The sequence below is a fragment of the Trichomycterus rosablanca genome, chromosome 5 (genome assembly GCF_030014385.1).
Source record: "Trichomycterus rosablanca isolate fTriRos1 chromosome 5, fTriRos1.hap1, whole genome shotgun sequence".
Classification (NCBI taxonomy): Eukaryota; Metazoa; Chordata; class Actinopteri; order Siluriformes; family Trichomycteridae; genus Trichomycterus; species Trichomycterus rosablanca.
The window spans coordinates 50,688,483-50,711,683 of record NC_085992.1 but is presented as its reverse complement, the minus strand read 5'-3'; the positions used below and the strand labels follow the sequence as shown (position 1 = coordinate 50,711,683).

General features: G+C 41.1%; 1 protein-coding gene across 1 annotated transcript; it reads left to right on the top strand.

Moving 5' to 3' along the window:
- Window positions 1-13,434: 13,434 nt before the first annotated feature.
- On the top strand, window positions 13,435-20,222 carry dok1a (docking protein 1a). The gene is made up of 5 exons (XM_062996408.1): window positions 13,435-13,491; window positions 16,183-16,482; window positions 17,488-17,560; window positions 17,660-17,832; window positions 19,449-20,222. Exons 1-5 carry the CDS (start codon window positions 13,435-13,437, stop codon window positions 20,220-20,222), a joined length of 1,377 nt encoding a protein of 458 aa, XP_062852478.1.
- Window positions 20,223-23,201: the final 2,979 nt, after the last annotated feature.

Below are 23,201 nucleotides of genomic sequence, written 5' to 3'. Positions count from 1 at the left end.
GCAGTACTGAGAATCATCCACCACCTAAATAATACCTGCTCTGTGGGGGTCCTGACCATTGAAGAACAGGGTGAAAGAGGGTAACAAAGCATGCGGAGAAACGGATGGACTACAGTCAGTAATTGTAGAACTACAAAGTGCTCCTATATGGTAAGTGGAGCTGATAAAATGGACAGTGAGTGTAGAAACAAGGAGGTGGTTTTAATGTTATGGTTGATCAGTGTATCTTTGATTATGTAAGTCAGGGGTGTCCCATCTTGTCCACAAAGGTGTGTCTGCAGATTTGCAGCCAACAACCAAGCGCACCCAGTTTTGCTCTTTAGACACATAAAGCTCTTGCCTGCTATAAAACCCTGCAGCCACACTGGCCCTTAAAAATGGTAATGGGTAAAATTGGAGACCTCTGATGTAAGGTGGAGCTTCCAGTCGTGTCTACACAGAGCTTCAGGGTTTCAAACATCTTGTAACCATAAACATGGTCAGTCTTTATCAATTATGCCCAAAAGGTAAGTGAATAGGATAAACCAATTACAAACATTATGTGGAAAATGTGAACTCGTGTTTTGAAAATTAACATTGAATAATACGAGGGATCTCCAAAAAGTTATATATTTATATATTATATATTGTGGTTAAATATTGTGGTTTTAAGCAGTGAGGGTGGGAGGAGTAGTGATCGGTCAAGTCTGAGAGTGAGAGACGCTTATAGTCCGGATTTAGCTCCATCTGATTTCCACCTTTTCGGAAGCTCAAAGCTTTAAGGGGAAGAAGATTTTCATGTGATGATGTGAAAGCAGCGCTGCATCAGAAATGCATCTTGTTTGCTGACGGCATTAAAAAGTTGGTACGATGCTGGAAAAATGCATCGAAAGCTGATGATGTAGAACAGTGCGGAAACTTTTTAAAGAGCCCTCTTATGTTTTTGGATATCCCTAACTTAGTTTTGCCTAGTCAATACTTGCATTCAAGATATCAACAATTTAATCTACTCTAGTCATACCTTAGTTTTAGATATCTAAAATAAAGAAATTTACGATATCTTTAATTGGAATTATGACGTCAGAACAAAAGGTGACGTCTAATTTACCCTATGAGTAACCTCAGGGCAGTGATAGCTCAGTGGTTAAGGTACTGGACTAGTAATCAGAAGGTTGCCGGTTCAAGCCTCACCACCACCAAGTTGCCACTGTTGGGCCCCTGAGCAAGGCCCTTAACCCTCAATTGCTCAAAATTGTGTTCAGTCATAAATGGAAGTCGCTTTGGATAAAAGCGTCTGCTAAATGCCAAAAATGTAAATGAGTAGCCATAATTAAGAAGGGCAGCTGTAGCCTAGTGGTTAAGGTACTGGACTAGTAATCAGAAGGTCGCTGGTTCAAGCCCCACCACTGCCAGGTTGCTGCTGTTGGGCCCTTAAGCAAGGCCCTTAACCCACAATTGCTCGGACAGTATATTGTCACTGTACTGTAAGTCACTTTGGATAAAGGCGTCTGCTAAATGTCGAAAATGTAAATAATTGTAGATATCTGAAATGTATATGTTTAAGATTAAGTTATCTCAGCTCTGCCATCTGACTGTACTGTGCGGCTACATGAACAACGTTTGGCTGTTGTTCATACAGGGTTAGGGAGCCGGATAGGGACCTCATGACTGATGCAATTACACCCTCTGCTGGCTGATTGATGGCGTCTGCACAGAGTAGAGGAGTAATGCTGATCAGGGTGTGGCTCTTCATGCACAGGGCTGATTCACATATGAACTCGGCTGGTGCGGGTGAAAAAATGCAGTCGGCTACCGCTCACGTATTGGAGGGGATGTGTCCGTTCGCTCTCCTCAATCAGGGGCGGAGGTCAGCACCAGCAGAGAGGTAAAAACTGGACGTGCTAAAAATTGGGAGAAAATGCATTTACAAAAGCTGTTTTTTTTTAAAAGCTGAGTTTTAAGGATTGAAGAAGTGAATTAAATTAAGAATAGACGCAGAGTTGGTTCGCAGCCCAAAACTTTCCCTTATTTGAACCGAAACTTCTATACTACTTAATGGTACATTTGACATCATTCAGACTAGCCAAAATATAATCAGAGATATCTCAAATTGGGATTTTGCCTCGTCAAAATGTAAATATAGATGTTTTAATTTAATAATATGTCTATTCATGAATGTATTCCTGATATCTGTCATGTAAGTCTGGCCACACAAATTATTGTTAAATCGGCTTGCCTGACACGTCATGGATGTTTTCTGTTCGAATCAGGGCAAGCTGTACTGTAGCCTACTGGTTAAGGTACTGGACCAATAATCAGAAGGTCGCTGGTTCAAGCCCCACCACTGCCAGGTTGCCTCTGTTGGGCCCTTAAGCAAGGCCCTTAACCCACAATTGCTCAGACAGTATACATTGGATAAAGGCGTTTGCTAAATGCTGAAAATGTAAATAATTGTAGATATCTGAAATGTATGTTTGATAGTCAGTCATTAATAGCAGATATCTTGAATCTGAGCTTTTATATTGAACTCTGAATAAACGTATGTACAAAATTGGTCAGGAAACAGTAATAGTAAAAGTATTAATATATACAGTGGCACAACACAAACACCAACACACCCAGAACCACACAAAGACAAGGATCTGCAACAAGGAAGACCAACTAATCATCATCTGAAACCCCTTCAAGGTAACAATTTTAGTAAACCAAAAAAATCTAGTCATTAAAAAATAATAATAAGTAACAATAAAGTAAGAATAGACGCAGAGTTGGTTCGCAGCCCAAAACTTTCTCTTATTTGAACTGGAACTTCTATACAACTTGATGTTAAATTTGACGTCATTCAGACTAGCCAAAATATAATCAGAGATATCTCAAATTGGGATTTTGCCTCATCAAAATGTAAATATAGATATGTTAATTCATAAGTAATGTATTCCTGATATCTGTCATGTAAGTCCGGCCACACAAATTGATGTTAACCCTCTATGGCATGAATGTTCTTTTTTGTTGGAAAAAAAATATTTAACCCTGTTTTTTTGGAGGCTTTGACATCCCTGATACCGTTTCACTCAAAAAACTTGTCCCCCCCCCCCCCCCACAAGAGCACTAAAACGCCAATAATAATATATAAATTTGAACTGTTTTATTATAACAAACATCAACCACAAAATGGATCAACCTCATCTCTAATAACTGTGTGAGCATCTGAGAAAAAAATATAAGACTTTTAAGGAAAAGGAAAGTATTTCATCAAGACAGTGTATGTGGGGGCAGCATTGTCCGTTAGTGTTTTTTCCTTTTGATGTAACCAACTCCACTTTCTGTGTGGAACCTCAGGAGGTTTTTGGCGGTTGTAAAACAAAGGTGGGCATTACATTTCCAGCACATGGCTTTTGGTGTGCCTTTGCATCCTGGTACCTTGCATCTCCCTTTCTTGTCAGTCGTAAATATCCAGTGTGCTGTAGAGTCCAGGCGCAGATCTGAGATTGGACTGGTTGTGGTGGGTCTCCTTATTTTCTTTGCCTCATATTCACCAACAATTGTGGCCTTTTTTACTCTCAAGACTTTTGCCACTTTTACAAAGGCCGTCATGCCACTGCTTTCACAATCTCTACTGTAGAGCAGCCAGGAAGTCACAAAGATTGTATGTGGAACACCAGCTGGTGGTACCACTTTTTGGACCTGATTTTGATCTGGTACAGTGCAATCAGTGAATCAAGCAGATCTGACTATTCTGACTATACACCTTGACAACAGCAAGACAGAAGACTTTGGTCATCAGCTTTTGCTTGCCCTCCCACCTCTTAACCTCAATGACCATGTCTGCTCCAGTGTAATCACTTAGCACTGTCACTAAGCAGTTATCATTATTGGAGAAATGTACTTCTCTCGAAAAGACCCTTGTCCTGTTTTCTTTGGTTCTTTATCACACATCGTGCTGCTGCCTGGTAATTTGCTGCAACACACAGTACCTGAATGCCCTGTTGAGGGATACTTATGCCACCCTAAATATTATTATTACACATATACTGCTGTGTACTAACCGTAAACCCTCAAGCTCATTGTCCTCACTGTCTGAAGAAATGACCCTAACTGCTCAAGCAGGCTCCTTTCAACCTTAGAATGTCCCTGAGTCCATCTTCTGCCTTGCCGGCTGAGGCTGAGCGGCCACATGAACAACGATTGGCCTGTTGTTCATATGGGTGGGACTAAGCCGGATGGGGTCTCTCTTTCATGACTGGTGCAATTACAACCTCTGCTGGCTGATTGATGGTGCCTGCACAGAGATGAGAAGAGTGCTCTCAGGGTGTGTCCCTCCATACACAACGCTGAGCTGCACTGCACTCGTCAAAGTGTAGGTGATAAGATGCGTACGGCTGCTGCCCACGTGTCGGAGGGGGCGTGGGTTAGCTTCGTTCTCCTCAATCAGAGCAGGGATCGGCATTGGTGGAGAGGAAGCGTGATGCAATGGGGCAATTGGACGAGCTAAAAAGGGAGAAAAAGGGGAGAAAATGCATAAAGAAAATAAAAAAAAATAGGTTTGATTAACTATTGTCATCATTTTGCATCCCAGAGCATCTCCATCATTTTGGATAATATTGCTCTAAAAAGCAGCCCAATTGCATAATGTTGCCCTGAGGCAACGAACAAGAAAACAAAGTTTTAGAAAATAAATTAAAACAAAATATACATTTAAACAATCATATATACTTCTTTACTGTGCAGTGGTTGGGTGTGTCAGAGATGGACAGGAGGATGAGCACAGAGACCTTGTGAGCAGCTTCGTGGAGTGGTGCGGGAGGAACCATCTGCTCCTAAATGTGTCCAAAACTAAGGAGATGTTAGTGGACTTCAGGAGGAATAGGACCACAACTGGACCTGTTACCATCATGGGTCAAAATGTGGAACTGGTGGACACTTATAAGTACTTGGGTGTCTGGCTTGACAACAGACTGGATTGGAGGGCTAACACCGAGGCTGTGTACAGGAAGGGGACAGTTGACAGTTTGGAGTTGGTGGTTGGAAGGAGGTCACTGAATAAACTCACAACCATATTTGACAATCCATCACACCCCCTTCATGAGTCAGACAGCGGAGCACTTTCAGCAACAGACTCATCCAGCTCCGCTGTAACAAGGAACGGTACAGGAGATGGTTTATACCAGCAGCGATCACGCTGTATAATTCTTCACTAGCTCGGGACTTCATCGAACACTGAGCTACTATCAGGACAGACTCATGGAGCATGTTTTAGCACTCTGTTCGTAAAGACTATACTTCACATCTGTTATTATTTAACACTATAACAGCTTAGTATATTACATATCTAAAATATTTAATGCTAGGATACTTCTTAAGTTTTTTATATGACATACTACATTGTACAACATTACTTGTGTACTTTAATTCTTTGTACTTTTTGTACTTTGTACTTTTTGCTTTAATGTACCTGGAGCTGCTGTAATAACTGACTTTCCCTATGGGATTAATAAAGTTATCTATCTATCTATCTATCTATCTATCTATCTATCTATCTATCTATCTATCTATCTATCTATCTATCTATCTATCTATCTATCTATCTATCTATCTACTGTATATATCTGTCTATCTATCTATCTATCTATCTATCTATCTATCTATCTATCTATCTATCTATCTATCTACTGTATATATCTGTCTATCTATCTGTCTGTCTGTCTGTCTGTCTGTCTGTCTATTTATCTACAGTGCCTTGCAAAAGTATTCAGCCCCCTTGAACTTTTCAACCTTTTGCCACATTTCAGGCTTCAAACATAACGATATGAAATTGTAATTTTTTGTGAAGAATCAACAACAAGTGGGACACAATCGTGAAGTAGAACGAAATGTATTGGATATTTTAAACTTTTTTTAGAAATAAAAAACTAAAAAGTGGGGCGTGCAATATTATTCAGCCCCTTTACTTTCAGTGCAGCAAACTCACTCCAGAAGTTCAGTGAGGATCTCTGAATGATCCAATGTTGACCTAAATGACTGATGGTGATAAATAGAATCCACCTGTGTGTAATCAAGTCTCCGTATAAATGCACCTGCTCTGTGACAGTCTCAGAGTTCTGTTTAAAGCGCAGAGAGCATCATGAAGACCAAGAAACACACCAGGCAGGTCCGAGATACTGTTGTGGAGAAGTTTAAAGCCGGATTTGGATACAAAAAGATTTCCCAAGCTTTAAACATCTCAAGGAGCACTGTGCAAGCGATCATATTGAAATGGAAGGAGTATCAGACCACTGCAAATCTACCAAGACCCGGCCGTCCCTCTAAACTTTCAGCTCAAACAAGGAGAAGACTGATCAGCGATGCAGCCAAGAGGCCCATGATCACTCTGAATGAACTGCAGAGATCTACAGCTGAGGTGGGAGACTCTGTCCATAGGACACAATCAGTCGTACACTGCACAAATCTGGCCTTTATGGAAGAGTGGCAAGAAGAAAGCCATTTCTCAAAGATATCTATAAAAAGTCACCTGGGAGACACACCAAACATGTGGAAGAAGGTGCTCTGGTCAGATGAAACCAAAATCGAACTTTTTGGCCACAATGCAAAACGTTATGGTTGGCGTAAAAGCAACACAGCTCATCACCCTGAACACACCATCCCCACTGTCAAACATGGTGGTGGCAGCATCATGGTTTGGGCCTGCTTTTCTTCAGCAGGGACAGGGAAGATGGTTAAAATTGATGGGAAGATGGATGGAGCCAAATACAGGACCATTCTGGAAGAAAACCTGTTGCAGTCTGCAAAAGACCTGAGACTGGGACGGAGATTTATCTTCCAACAAGACAATGATCCAAAACATAAAGCAAAATCTACAATGGAATGGTTCACAAATAAACGTATCCAGGTGTTAGAATGGCCAAGTCAAAGTCCAGACCTGAATCCCATCGAGAATCTGTGGAAAGAGCTGAAAACTGCTGTTCACAAACGCTCTCCATCCAACCTCACTGAGCTCGAGCTGTTTTGCAAGGAAGAATGGGCAAAAATTTCTGTCTCTCGATGTGCAAAACTGATAGAGACATACCCCAAGCGACTTGCAGCTGTAATCGCAGCAAAAGGTGGCGCTACAAAGTATTAACGCAAGGGGGCTGAATAATATTGCACGCCCCACTTTTCAGTTTTTTATTTCTAAAAAAAGTTTAAAATATCCAATAAATTTCGTTCCACTTCACGATTGTGTCCCACTTGTTGTTGATTCTTCACAAAAAATTACAATTTCATATCGTTATGTTTGAAGCCTGAAATGTGGCAAAAGGTTGAAAAGTTCAAGGGGGCTGAATACTTTTGCAAGGCACTGTATCTATTCAATTCAATTCAAAGAGCTTTATTAGCATGTTGAAGAGGTTACAGTATTGCTAAAGCATTGGAAAGATGTAATTATACAAAACTAAATAACTTTAGGAAAAATATTAAATTTTAAATAATAAAAAGAGAACATAATAAGGAAATTAGAATAAAGGCAGATGTAGAAAAAAATAAAGATGAAACATTGTCTCTGTGTGGGTCCATCAGGGTTGTTCCTGTGTTTGGTTGTATCAGTCCGGGTCTCTCGGATTGTGGCAGGCAGATACGTACTGAGCTGCTACTGCGCTGCTCTTCTTCTCCTCCCCCAACATGATGAAGAGTTTCTGGGTGTTGGTGAGGGAGCAGAATTCAGGGTGAAGTTTTTGGAATGTTTTGTAGTACACCTCCCGTATGTGAGTGTATTTTGGACACTCAGTTAGGAAGTGCAGCTCAGTCTCTGTGGTGTTGGTGTTGCACTGTGTACACACTCTTAGTTCTGTGGGGAGCCAGGAGTTCCTGTAGCGTCTGGTCTCGATGGCCAGCTTGTGAGCACTGAGTCTGTATTTAGTCAGTGTGGTTCTGAGTTTGGTGTCAGTCACTGTACTCAGGAAATCAGCTACAGTGTCGATTTAGGTTGGAATAGCAAACAGCATTTTACTCTGTGCTTGTGTTTGGCTTCTCCAATAACTCAGGTACTTTTCTTTTTGAAGAGCTACAATTTTACTAATGTTGATTGATTTCAGGGGAGGCTGGTCCTGATGCGGTGCGGTGCCTGTGTGTGTTTGTGCAGAGTCTGTGTGTGTTTGTGCAGTGTTTGTGTAGAGTGTGTTTGTGCAGAGTCTGTGTGTGTTTGTGTATAGTCTGTGTGTGTGTTTGTGTAGTGTGTGTTTGTGCAGAGTCTGTGTGTGTTTGTGTATAGTCTGTGTGTGTTTGTGCTGTGTGTGTGTGTTTGTGTAGTGTTTGTGCAGTGTCTGTGTGTTTGTGTAGAGTCTGTGTGTTTGTGTAGTGTGTGTTTGTGTAGAGTCTGTGCGTGTTTGTGTAGTGTGTGTTTGTGCAGGGTCTGTGTGTGTTTGTGTAGTGTGTGTTTGTGTATAGTCTGTGTGTGTTTGTGTAGTGTGTGTTTGTGTATAGTCTGTGTGTGTTTGTGTAGAGTCTGTGTGTGTTTGTGTAGTGTGTTTGTGTAGAGTTTGTGTGTGTTTGTGTAGTGTGTGTTTGTGCAGGGTCTGTGTGTGTTTGTGTAGTGTCTGTGTGTGTAGAGTCTGTGTGTGTTTGTGTACTGTGTATTTGTGTAGTGTGTGTGTGTGTAGAGTGTGTGTGTAGTGAGGTTCAGGACCAGTTTGATGAGAGGACTTTTCTCTGTGTTCACCTCTTGGCATTGCAGGGCTTTGCTGTGGTACGTTTGGGGGTCGCTGCTCTTTAAATGGAACCAGTATTTAGCGCCTCTTTTTTGGATTTTGATTATTAGCGGGTATCGGCCCAGTTCTGCTCTGCAGCCGTTGTGCGTCGTGTTTCTGTGCACTTGAAGAATTACAGAATTCAGTGTGTATAATTTCGGCTGGGTGTTTGTCCCATCGATTAAAGTTTTGGTTGGTGGGTGGGCCCCCATACCTCACTGCCATATAGGATAATGGGTTCTATGACTGAGTCGAATATTTTAAGCCAAATTCGGATGGGGATTTTAGCGGGAATTTGTCGCTTGATTGCGTAGAAGGCCCGGCAAGCTTTTTCTGTTAGTTCATTGACTGCAGGGGTGACGTTTCCGGTTGAGACCATTTTTAGCCCTAGGTAGTTGTATTCTGTACATGTTTCTATTTTGTGTGTTCCTAATGTGAATATTGGTGTGTGTCTCTGATGTCTGGCTCTTTTTTGAAATATAAGCGATTTTGTCTTTTTGATGTTGACTGTCAGGGCCCAGTTCTGACAGTACTGCTGCAACAGGTCCAGGTTATGTTGTAAACCCTGTGCAGTGGGCGATAGTAGGACCAGGTCATCTGCATATAGCAGGAATTTGACCTCTGTGTCATTGAGAGTGAGACCGGGTGCTGTGGAGCTTTCTAGAATATTAGCCAATTCATTAATACAGTGTATCACAGAAGTGAGTACACCCCTCACATTTCTGCAAATATTTCATTATATCTTTTCATGGGACAACACTATAGACATGAAACTTGGATATAACTTAGAGTAGTCAGTGTACAGCTTGTATAGCAGTGTAGATTTACTGTCTTCTGAAAATAACTCAACACACAGCCATTAATGTCTAAATAGCTGGCAACATAAGTGAGTACACCCCACAGTGAACATGTCCAAATTGTGCCCAAATGTGTCGTTGTCCCTCCCTGGTGTCATGTGTCAAGGTCCCAGGTGTAAATGGGGAGCAGGGCTGTTAAATTTGGTGTTTTGGGTACAATTCTCTCATACTGGCCACTGGATATTCAACATGGCACCTCATGGCAAAGAACTCTCTGAGGATGTGAGAAATAGAATTGTTGCTCTCCACAAAGATGGCCTGGGCTATAAGAAGATTGCTAACACCCTGAAACTGAGCTACAGCATGGTGGCCAAGGTCATACAGCGGTTTTCCAGGACAGGTTCCACTCGGAACAGGCTTCGCCAGGGTCGACCAAAGAAGTTGAGTCCACGTGTTCGGCGTCATATCCAGAGGTTGGCTTTAAAAAATAGACACATGAGTGCTGCCAGCATTGCTGCAGAGGTTGAAGACGTGGGAGGTCAGCCTGTCAGTGCTCAGACCATACGCCGCACACTGCATCAACTCGGTCTGCATGGTCGTCATCCCAGAAGGAAGCTGACGCACAAGAAAGCCAGCAAACAGTTTGCTGAAGACAAGCAGTCCAAGAACATGGATTACTGGAATGCCCTGTGGTCTGACGAGACCAAGATAAACTTGTTTGGCTCAGATGGTGTCCAGCATGTGTGGCGGCGCCCTGGTGAGAAGTACCAAGACAACTGTATCTTGCCTACAGTCAAGCATGGTGGTGGTAGCATCATGGTCTTGGGCTGCATGAGTGTTGCCGGCACTGGGGAGCTGCAGTTCATTGAGGGAAACATGAATTCCAACATGTACTGTGACATTCTGAAACAGAGCATGATCCCCTCCCTTCGAAAACTGGGCCTCATGGCAGTTTTCCAACAGGATAACGACCCCAAACACAACCTCCAAGATGACAACTGCCTTGCTGAGGAAGCTGAAGGTAAAGGTGATGGACTAAACCCAATTGAGCACCTGTGGCGCATCCTCAAGTGGAAGGTGGAGGAGTTCAAGGTGTCTAACATCCACCAGCTCCGTGATGTCATCATGGAGGAGTGGAAGAGGATTCCAGTAGCAACCTGTGCAGCTCTGGTGAATTCCATGCCCAGGAGGGTTAAGGCAGTGCTGGATAATAATGGTGGTCACACAAAATATTGACACTTTGGGCACAATTTGGACATGTTCACTGTGGGGTGTACTCACTTATGTTGCCAGCCATTTAGACATTAATGGCTGTGTGTTGAGTTATTTTCAGAAGACAGTAAATCTACACTGCTATACAAGCTGTACACTGACTACTCTAAGTTATATCCAAGTTTCAAGTCTATAGTGTTGTCCCATGAAAAGATATAATAAAATATTTGCAGAAATGTGAGGGGTGTACTCACTTTTGTGATACACTGTATATATGTTGAATAGTGTTGGGCTTAAGCTGCATCCCTGTCTCACTCCACGTTCCTGATGGAAGAATTCGGTCCTTTTGTTGCCAATTTTTACAGAGCATTTGTTGTTAGTGTACATGGATTTAATGATGTCATACGTTTTACCCCCTACACCGCTTTCCAGGATTTTGGAAATCTATGAAACATGCATAAATTTTATTTTTGTTTTGGTTAACGTGTAAGTCTATTAGCGTGTGTAGGGTGTAGATATGATCTGAGGTACGATAATTTGTGTTTCATAAGGAAGTCGATCATTCTTGAGTTAATGATACTGCAGAAGACCTTCCCCAGGTTACTGTTCACACAGATTCCTCTATAGTTGTTAGGATCTAATTTATCACCATTTTTAAAAATAGGTGTTATTAGGCCTTGAGTCCATACGTCAGGGAAGTATCCGACAGTCAGGATCATGTTGAATAATCTAAGAATAGCTCATTGGAATTTTTTGCTAGAGTGTTTTATCATTTCGTTTAGGATGCCATCAGGTCCGCTATAGCTTTGTTTGGTTTAAGGGACTTTATTTTGTCATTTAGTTCCTGCTCAGTAATTGGAAAGTCGAGTGGGTTCTGTGAGTCTTTTATTGCAAATTCAAGGTTGGTAAGTTTCTCGACTATATTGTTTTGTTCTAGCCTTTTATCGGGTTGAATGTTTTTGTAAAGTGAGTTAAAATGATTGATCCACGTGTTTTGAATGGCCAATTCTTTTGCATTGTTTTTCTGTGTTCCAGTGCTCCCAGAAGCTATTTGTGTTTATGGATTCTTTTATTCGAGTTAGTTGATCCTGTGTATATTGAGCTTTTTTGGTTTTGAGTATGCTTTTATATGATTTTAATATATTACAATATTGGAGACGTAAATCGACTGTGCTTTTGATTGGAAAGAGTCCTTAGTTTTTTTCTAATATTTTGGCATTCTATGTCAAACCACTTTTCATCTTTTAGTTGTTTTGGTTTATTTGGTTTATTTCTTTTTGTTTAAGTTGGCAAATTTGGGCAGTTTCAATGAAAATTTGATTAAAATGTTTTACTGCAAGGTTAATGCCATCATTACTGTAAGGGTATGTGGAGTCAAGAAAAGTATTTAGTAATGTTTGTATTTTAGTGCTGCTGATTGCCTTTTGGAAATTTTCTGTGCTGTTTTGGGCCCATCTGTACACTTTAACGCTGTACAACCTTCTGGGCTGTGCTTGTATAGTAAAATTAGTTTTTGACTTTTTGATAAACACCGTAATTTGACTGTGGTCGGATATAGGTGTGAGTGGTTTTACCGTAAATGCATGGATATATGAAGGATCTAGATCTGTAATTGTATGGTCTACGGTGCTGTTGCCAATAGGGGAAAAAAGTGTGCCTACCCAGTGTGTCCCCCCGTAACCTACCATTTATGATGTACAGACCCAGGCTTTGACAGAGCTGTAGTAGGGCTTTTCCATTCTTGTTGATCTGCTGGTCGGAGTTGTGGCGAGGATGGTTTGTAGTGTTCCGAGGGTATTGGTGTCCAAATATATAGTTGTTCCCTTGCTCTGTGTTGAAGTCTGGAAGAGAGCCGGTGCGTGCATTTAGGTCTCCGCATATCAGCACGTTTCCCTGGGCCTGGAAGCTGCAGATCTCGTTGTGTAGCTGGGTGAATATCTCCTCATCGTAGTACGGGGAGTCACTGGGGTGACTGTATGCTCCGCAGAGGAAAATGTCTTTTGATGTGTTTAGTATGTCCTTGCTGATTTTAAGCCATGTATGGTATTTTACAGATTTTAAATGTACTATCTTTGTTGATATTTCTCATTTAATCCAGATTATGGACATGAACTCAACCACCCACCTCATTGCCCCACCCCCCCTCCATGGGCTGCACGTATTATGCATGTATTTTGGCAAGCCAAACAGGTAATATATAGCAAACACTAATATATATGGAATAAAACAGATATATGACATTTGTTGAGGGGGCCCAAAAAATTTTTTTGCACTGGGGCCCATGAGCTCCTAGTTACACCACTGATCCCAAACATGTCTTGTGACCTTGGATTTAAAAACAAAAGAAATGTACAATTTGAAAGGGAGGTGTGAGGAACAGAAAAGCGGTTTGTTGCCTGAAGGCAAGGGTATGCCATAGAGGGTTAAATCGTCTCGCCTTCATCGTCATGGATAATTTCTGTTGAATCAGCGTGAATCAGTCGCTAAACAAGCCTCTGGTTTGACGTCACTCTCGGTCGTGCCTGTTGAGTGACGTCATAAAGGCAGCAGGAGAAATGTAATGTGTGTTACAGGTAAACGATGGGCTGGAGGTGGCTGATAAAGGCGGAGTGAGTTTCTTTATCCACAAAAACTCAAGTAAACGTAAGACGAGCAAGACAAGTAACTTCATCAGGGTATAAAACTTCAGAACATCAGGAGGTAAAATCTAAACTTTGGATTAAAGAGAGATGAACACTCATGTGAAACGAGGAGAAGTTTATTTACAGCATCAGAAACATTTCGAGGTAAGACCTAAATATTTTACCAGTCTTTAATTTACATTTACTAGCCTTACAAAGGGAGTCTGATCAATAGGTTTAAGGTTTTAGTTGTAAACAAACCGAATGGATAAGAAAATTGGAAAATGTGCAAATAAAATTAATTTAAACCTCTTGTAACAACAAACTACTCTAATATTGTATTTACTATAAAGTCACCATATTATTTAAGTAATAAAATTAAATTCATGGGGTTTAAATAGAGTTGGAACAGATGTGAATATGAACAAACGTTCACTTTAGTATTTACCTTTACCTTTCATGTGCTCGTACCTTCCCTGATGGAAATATGTGCAGGTATGAAGGTAAAATGTAATGGGTTGGGTTTCTACAAGTCAAGACAGAGCAAATATCTTTCTCTTTCGCAATGTGCTACACGCTTTCATGCTGGTACCCAGTCAGCCAACACACATCTACACACACACAAGGAATAAAAGCAGCTAGATGATAATTATTAGAACATAATGAATAGAAATCTCTGCATACATAACCTTTCATTAGCATAATGAGAATAAATGAGAAACATGGACATCCAGTGTTGCAGTGCAAAAGGGTAAATCATTAAAGTTAGTGTTATTCCATCTATGTGCTTACTGTATAATAATAAATTACTCTACACTCATATACTATATAATAAATTACATTATACTCACATGTACTGTGTAATACATTACCATATAATTACATGTAATGCATAATACAGTATAATTAACTACTGTGTAATACATTACAGTATACTCACACTATACTTACATGTAGTGTATAATAAACTTCTATTCTCACATGTAATGTGTAATAAATTACAGTATACTCACGTAATGTGTAATAAATTACAGTATACTCACATGTAGTGTATAATTAATTACATTATACTCACATGTAGTGTATAATAAATTACATTTACAGTATACTCACATGTACTGTATAATTAATTACATTATACTCACATGTGCATAATAATTACAGTATACTCACATGTACTGTATAATAATTTACTCTATACTCACATTATACTCGATAATAAATGGCAGTATAATCATTAGTATAAATACAGTATATGTAATTAAAAGATCTGTAGATCAAATCATCAATGACATTATATAATAAATAAACAATAGCAGTGGTAATACTTCATAATCAGCTCTTGAATTTATTACATCACATTGTGAGAATTGAGGTTGATTTATACAGTTTATTTAAAAAGCAAAATTTTACTGACAAATATTTGCCTCCAGGCAGCATGGTGGCTTATGCCTAGTTCACACTACATGACTTTTGCCCAGAATTTCGATCGGCGACTGGTCGGCACTAGATTTGCCGGCTCAGGAGCAACTCGGCGTTCGCTCGGCGATCGAAACTCGACTGTCAATCGCTATGTGTGAACTACTCAACAACTCGACCCGACTGACTCGCCGAGCGCTCCGGATCGAGATTTCAAGCATGTCAGATATCTCGATCTGAGTTGCACAACTGGCAATGAGTGCTATGTCGAACAGCCAATGAGAACACAAGATACAGCGTGAGGAGAAACGCAGGGGAGGAGTGTGGCTGTACAGGGGCTTAATACAGTTTATATCATAATACACCGGCACACACACACAAGTTTTACATTATTTCTGACCTGATCATTCTCTACAAAACATAATACCAACATTGCAAAAATATTTATTAACCTCCAACTCACTATAGAACAATCCAAGCAAAATCCACTAAGATTCATTTATTTTTTCTCTTTTTTTTCATGTGCACAAACTTTGATCGCTCGCTACTTGTTGACGTGCATTTTTGGACGTGGTATCATTAAACCTTTCATGACTTCTCACGTTTGTTTTCACAACAAAATGTTATTTGGGAGACCGGAGAAGCTCGCCTGTGATTCCAGTCAGTGATAGATGGTGTAGTGTGTGAAACCCTCTATCGCCGATCAGTCGTGTAGTGTGAAATACACACCCACCTGAAAGACTCCCGAGTGCAAGAGATCCAGTCGTGTAGTGAGAACTGTACAGCGAACCGGCAAATCAGAAAGTCGTGTAGTGTGAACTTGGTATTAGTGGGTAGCACTGTCGCCTCACAGCAAGAAGGTCCTGGGTTCGATCCCCAGGCGGGGCGGTCCTGGTCCTTTCTGTGCGGAGTTTGCATGTTCTCCCCGTGTCTGTGTGGGTTTCCTTCGGAGGCTCTGGTTTTTTCCCAGGTTAATTGGAGGCACTAAATTGCCCTGTATGTGAGTGTGTGTGTGTGTGTGTGTGTCTGCCCTGCAATGGACTGGCGCCCCATCCAGGGTGTTACTGTGTGCCTTGCGCCCATTGAAAAGCTGGGATAGGCTCCAGCACACACACACACACACACACACACACACACACACACACCCAGCCCCGGCGCAACCATAATTGGATAAGCGGATAACAAAATGAATGAATGAATGTGAGCCTACGCCTTAAAATGAGCTTCACATTTTAATATATGTAGCACTAAATTGTGAAATAAATACATTATAGGCATTTGCATCCTGACAAAATTTCAATTTCAGTGCATTTAGAGCACTGAAGCAAACTAGTTAAAATAAGCGTGTTTCATTTATTATGCCATTTCTTCGATTGCTTTCAGTGTTTCTATTTTAACTTAATCCTGTACTTCTATGTCTTTATTTCCCCTGACCAGAAATGGAAACGGTACTGGCTGAGCATTTACCCAGACAGTGGACATGGAGTGGCTAGATTGGAGCTAATAGAAACTGGGTCAGATAAGTCGCCGGTGCTTGGTCGGAGGCATCCGGAGCGTAAAGTGATACGAATAGCTGACTGCATCAGTGTGGTTCGACTCCCTCCACACGCAGAGGCCTATCCTGCAGACAACATGGCTGCCTTTTGTGTAGATACAAGTGAGAAGATGCGGGTGTTTGCAGTAGAGAAAGAGGACTGTGGAGAGTGGGTGGACAAGATCTGTGAAATTGCTTTTCAGGTGATTGCAACTGCAACTCTTTTCTGGCATTTAGAGTAATAATATTTATTCAATGTATTCATCCCCCTTCATCTTCATAGCAGAGATGTTCACAAGTCACAAAATACGAGTCCGAGTCAAGTCACGAGTCAATATAATAAACACGAAACATATATTGGAAATAATCTGTAAGTTCAGATAAAAACAACAACAGATTAGCGCGTGTATTTAGCCGTTTTACTTCGTGTCTTTACTTTCCTCCTCATTGTGTAAATGAATGTAATTTCTGTAACAAGAAGGTTCCAGTTAAAAGCTTCAATTGATACGTTTTGTTTTCATTACAGAACAAAAGCGCTCGATAAATCACGGCACAGCGGCCAAAATCCCAAACACAGCAAAAACAATCATAACCGCTGCTTACCTTAGCTTCTGTTCTTCCAGATGCTATTACATTTATAAGCGTGCGTCCCATTAGGAACAGAATCCGTTATTTTGTAAATGTGCTTATAATTAAAAACCTCCAAACTTTTCCCGGTGGTGAAGTAAAACAGGAAGTCGTTAGAAAGCCGATCGAGCGTTTCATTACCACGTCATCTGTGTGACGCAAACTGAATAAATGCAAATAACAGCATTTCTTACTAACAATTACAATCAGAAGCTCCGATTGGTTCAGAAAGTGGTTCAACCATTAGCACCGATTCTGTAGGAGCGTTCCATTCACCCCAGTTGTTCCTGTGAAGTGCACTACGTAGGGTATTCCACCATTTTAAGTGAGATTCCGATCCAAAGGGAACGAGAATGTTCAAATGAAGTGAACTTCAGACTGTGTAGGGAGCGACACTTCATCACTACACCGGAAGCTGGCTGTAACCGGGTTGCAGATATACAGTATATATAACACATGCTGACGCTAGGGACTCTTGTTGTTTACGAGTCATGAGTCGAGTCCAAGTCATTTGAACATTTGGACTTGAACTCTGACCCATCTCTGCTTCACTGACATTTGTATCACTGTTTGTCCAACAGAAAAGCAAAAGTAATGCACCACAGCCAGCACCCGTGATGGAGAAGAATGAAATTTACTCTTCCAGAGAAGAAGGTGAGTCTTAAACCTCAAATCTGTACAGATTGCAAGCCAAAATGCAAAAGCTACGCCAAACACACCTCCATCGATCTGTAATTCTTGGTCTCCTCTCAGTGTTTGAGTTTCAGGTGACCGTGCTGCAGTCTGACGTATTGGAGCACTGTAATCTGCAGGGTTCATATTGGCTGCTGGTTGGTGAGGAGAAGCTTGTGCTCAAGAACGTCGAAAGCCGACAGAAAGTGATGGAATGGCCGTACAAGCTGCTGCGACGCTATGGCTGTGACAAGGTCAGTGTTGGAGAAACATCAGTATATAGTGGATAACCACTAGGGCAGTTGTAGCCTAGTGGTTAAGATACTGGACTAGTAATCAAAAGGCACCATTGTTGGGCCCTTGAGCAAGGCTCTTAACCCTCAATTGCTTAGACAGTATACTGTCACAGTACTGTAAGTCGCTTTGGATGAAGACGTCTGCTAAATGCCAGAAATTGTAAATAAAAGTCTACACACCCCTGTTACTGTGGCAGGTTTTTGATATGTAAGATGAATAATTTTTACCACTTTTAATGTGACCTATAATCTGTACAGCTCAACTGAAAAACAAACTAAAACCTTTTTGGAGGGGAGATAAAAATAGAGACAATTATTAATTATATGACCGCATCCAGTATTTTTGGGTTTGTAATCTTTGCCACTTTTCCTAGCGAAAGAGCTCCAAATCTGTCAGATTTCGAGGGTGTCATCTCTCCACCACCTTCATCAGGTCCCTCACAGATTTTCAATTGGATTTAGGTCTGGGCTCTGGCTGGGCCATTATAAACCTTCTTATAACATCTAGATCCTTTTTTTTTAAGTGAAGCCATTCTTTTGTTGATGTGGGGGTATGCTTTGGGTTGTTGTCATGCTAAAAGGTGAGCTTCAGCTTTTTACATTTACATTTTTATCCAAAGTGACTTACAGCACTGTGACAGTATACAGTAGATTAGACCCTTGACCTACGAACTGCTTACCATACGGACAATCCGGGTTACGAGCGATTTCTTTCAACTTAGCGTACTAACAAATTTTGAATTACGAACCGAAATTCGCACGCGAATGAAACACGTGACGTCACTAACAAGTTGACTCTGACCGTCTCTCTCTCTCTATATATATACAGTGAGCGAACATTCGGACAGCGGACAGTGTTTTTCCGGTGTTTTCTTTATAGTTTGTACAATTCAATATCAAAATGGCCCCAAAGAATGTGCAGAGAAAACGCAGTGGTGAGAAAATGAAAAAATCGATTACAGTACTGTACTGAAATGTGATGTGTGTTTATGTACAGTACAGTACTACTGTGTATTGTTGTTTATTATTGTTTATTACAGGAATGTCTAGTGTATAATTTAAGATTTAAGGAAAAATATACGTGTATTTATAACAAAAAAGAGCATTTAAGACATTAGAGAGGTTAGGGGTAAGGGGGGAGGTCTGGCACAGATTTATTCTATTTACATTATTTCTTATGGGAAAAGTAGGTTTAACTAACGAACATTTTGACTTAAGAACAGAACTTCAGAACCAATTACATTCGTAGGTCAAGGGTCCACTGTATAGTGTACACAATTGAGGGTTAAGGGCCATGCTCAAGGGCCCAACAGTGGCAACCTAGCAGTGATGGGGCTTGTACCACCGATGTTTTGATTATTAGTCCAGTACCCTAACCACTAGGCTATAGCTTTTTAGCAGAGGCTTGAAGGTTTTGTGCCAAAACCGACTGATATTTGGCTCTGTTCCTAATTCCCTCCATCTTGACTAAAGATCTGGTTTTAGCTGAAGAAATAGTCATTTGTTTGAATGCTATAACCCAATAAAATGATAATCCTCAGCATTGATTTTGTTCTTTCTGTGTCATTTTTCAGACCACGTTGTCGATCGAGGCAGGCAGGCGCTGCGAGTCTGGTCCTGGAACCATTCAATTCGACACCCAGCAAGGTGAACAGATCCTTCGTCTCATGGAGCTGGCCATTCAGCAGCAGAAGAACCTGACTGTTTCTGGAGGCAACACCACTTTATTTTCCCCCTTCTCCCCATTACCCAAAGTACCAAGCATCGACAGCCTGCTTGATGTCATCAGTTCTGACTCCGGTATGAGTCCAAGTGTGTACTCCTTTGGCTCAGAGGACAACAAACCTCCTGTAGTCTCGTCCAAAAGCACACAGAGATATTCTGCTGAATCCATATGCTTGCCTGAAGTTGGTTTTGTAGAGTGTGTGTACTCGCAGCCGGCCGATGCCATCAGATCACAACAGACTGATAACACCAGACCTCGACAGTATAAGGACATAGAACCAGTCTACTCTGATCCTGTTGATATTATCCACCGCACCAGTAACCCTCAAACCCATGTCAGTCACGCGACAGAAACCACACACTGTGGTAGTCAGCCTGAGCCCGTGTACGCTGAAGTGCTGTATGTCGTTCCACAGTCGGGACAGAAAAAAGAAGAAGAAACGATCTACAGTTTACCAGATATCGGTAAGGTTTGTAAACCACGTAATGCTGATGAAAGCAGTCCTGCAGTGGACGAAGTCATTTACAGCCAAGTCAACAAAGCAAGAAAACCCATAAAGCCTCAAGATGAGAGCACAGCTAATATTAAGAGGATTATGTCTGAAGACCTTGGACTAATTTAAAGGATTGATAACATTTAAACTGCTCTTAAATGTATTCATAAATATTAGGGCAGCAGTTAAGATCCTGGACTAGTAACTGGTTTAAGCCTTTTTGCCATTTTTGGCCCTTGAGCAAGGCTCTTTGGTCCTAATTTCAAGTCACTTACTTTTTTTTTCAATAAAAGTGTGTGCTAAATTCCATATATATACACCTATCAGGCATAACATTATGACCACCTTCATAATATTGTGTTGGTCCCTCTTTTGCTGCCAAAACAGCCCTGCAATTGTGCTGCTCTGTGTATCCTGACACCTTTCTATCAGAACCAGCATGAACTTCTTCAGCAGTTTGAGCTACAGCAGCTCGTCTGTTGGATCGGACCACACGTGCATCAGTGAGCCTTGGTCGCCCATGACCCTGTTGCCGGTTTACCACTGTTCCTTCCTTGGACTACTTTTGATAGATACTGACCACTGCAGACCGGGACACACCCCACAAGAGCTGCAGTTTTGGAGATGCTCTGACCCAGTCGTCTAGCCATCACAATTTAGCCCTCGCCCATTTTTCCTGCTTCTAACATCAACTTTGAGGATAAAATGTTCACTTGCTGCCTAATATATCCCCCCCACTAACAGGTGCCGTGATGAAGAGATAATCAGCGTTATTCACTTCACCTGTCAGTACTTAGAATGTTATGCCTGGTCGGTGTATTTTATAATGTAATAGTGGACACATTTTTTACGGAGCCCCTAAGGTGACATCCTCTGAAAAAAAAATAACGCGTGGCCACGACTTAGTAACGCGTTCCCACGCCTTATTAACGCGTGGCCACGACTTACTTAACGCGTTCCCACGCCTTACTAACGCGTGGCCACGACTTAGTAACGCGTGGCCACGACTTACTTAACGCGTTCCCACGCCTTAGTAACGCGTGGCCACGACTTACTTAACGCGTTCCCACGCCTTAGTAACGCGTGGCCACGACTTACTTAACGCGTTCCCACGCCTTAATAACGCGTGGCCACGACTTAGTAAGGAGTGGGAATGAGATCGTGAATGTATAGAACGTGTGATGGTTTTATGTTTCAGTACGGAACTGTTACGCACACACAGACGTATGCGAGTTGTCATAGTAATGTTTATACACACGTTAATGTTCGCTACTGTTGTAGATGTAATAAATATAAAGTAAGCAAGTACAATGCTTTAATCATCCATTCTGTTTATTGACACGATAGTCAAGAAAGTAAACAGAGTAAACAATATTCAACTGTTTCAACCTTTTTAAGTCGTGGCCACGATCTCATTCCCACTCCTTACTAAGTCGTGGCCACGCGTTATTAAGGCGTGGGAACGCGTTAAGTAAGTCGTGGCCACGCGTTACTAAGGCGTGGGAACGCGTTACTAAGTCGTGGCCACGCGTTATTTTTTTTTCAGAGGATGTCACCTTAGGGGCTCCGTACATTTTGATGTGCAAAACCAATCTTTAGAAAAGTTGTGACATTTTGTAAAATGCGGCCTCTTTCATGGCCCGTAGATGCACATTGCGTGTGTTTGACTGGCCTGCCTGCAGTCAAGATCTGTCTCCTATTGAAAACGTATGGTGAAGAGGAGAATCAGACAGCAGCGACCACAGATTGCTGAAATCTTGAATCGAGCCATAAGTATAAAAATGCAACTTGAAAAATTCTCAATTCTCAAACAATTAAAATAAATATTAATTAATTAATAGGAATGGTGATTGTACAGTAGTATACATGCCTCAGTAGACACATTGGAAATCTATTGCAGTTTTGTCCACTTCAGGAGAAAGAACTAATCACAGATTCTAGGTTTCATTGCATTTTATTTTTTATTTTATTGAATGACCCAACTTTTCCGGAAATGGGGTTTGTGCTTTTTATGTATCTATTTTTTATATTATACTTTTATTAAAATACTAACTGATTTTACCAACCAGTGGTTATTAAAAACAGGTGTAAAACACATAATAGTATTTCCTAGATTTGAGTTATTTGGGAATGATTCGTTTTAATTCGTTAAACATAAGATGCCGGGGTAAGAAATGCTTTTGCCTGCATGGGTTCCTGATAGGGATTTGGCTGGCACCCTGAGTGGGCTATATAATACGCCTGGAAAACCCTGCTGAGGAATGGTTATGGACTGGTGATACCATGGTACATGTTTTCCAGCTACAAGTTGTTATACATTTGAAGTGCTATTGCTAACAGAACATGATGCTAAATATCTTGATGCATGCTCAATAATCAGAATCACTTTATTTTACCAGGTATGTTGCACATACGAGGAATTTGTTTTGGTGATACACATAATAATACACAAATTAATACACATAGTAATACACATAATAGTACACATAGTTATACACATGTACTATGACATGTTAGCATGTTAACAGTCCGTGTGCTGTCTGGTCTGTTAACCAAGGGAGCAACTGTGGTTAAGAATTGTTACAGCTCTTGGAATAAAGCTGTTAGCATGTCTGGTTGTGTTCGTTTTTATTGTCCTGAGTCTCCTGCCAGACTGACGTTTTTGAAAGAGGTGATGTCCAGGATGAGAGGGGTCTGCTGTAATTTTGCCGGCGTGCTTCAGTACACTGTTGTAGATGTCCTGAAGCGTTGGCAGACTACAACCAATGATCCTCTCCGCTGTCCTGATTATACGTTGGAGTTTAACTTGTTCTTGTGATGTTGAGGAACCAAACCACATGGTAATAGATGATGTGAGGATGGACTCGATGATTGCTGTGTAATCTAGGTACACAAATCCACAAAGTTGAATCAGTTCATCTGGACACAAAGTTTGGTGTAGAGATACGTTTCGACAAAAATGTTTTCAAATGAGTAACTTTGGGCTGTTAGCTAAACGTTAACATTAGCCTCCTCACTGTGCATTTTAAATACTTGGTAATGCTAGTTAAGACTGGTGCAATTGCTTAGTTTATAGCGCTGTTATTGTGCTGAACTGCACTATAATAA

What these genes read in the sequence shown, in the direction of transcription:
- dok1a (XM_062996408.1), top strand. Translation starts at nt 13,435, where the DNA reads ATGAACACTCATGTGAAACGAGGAGAAGTTTATTTACAGCATCAGAAA. An exon ending in AGCATCAGAAACATTTCGAG is followed by an intron (nt 13,492 to 16,182) that starts GTAAGACCTAAA and finishes TCCCCTGACCAG; the next exon opens with AAATGGAAACGGTACTGGCT. An exon ending in GACGCTATGGCTGTGACAAG is followed by an intron (nt 17,833 to 19,448) that starts GTCAGTGTTGGA and finishes GTCATTTTTCAG; the next exon opens with ACCACGTTGTCGATCGAGGC.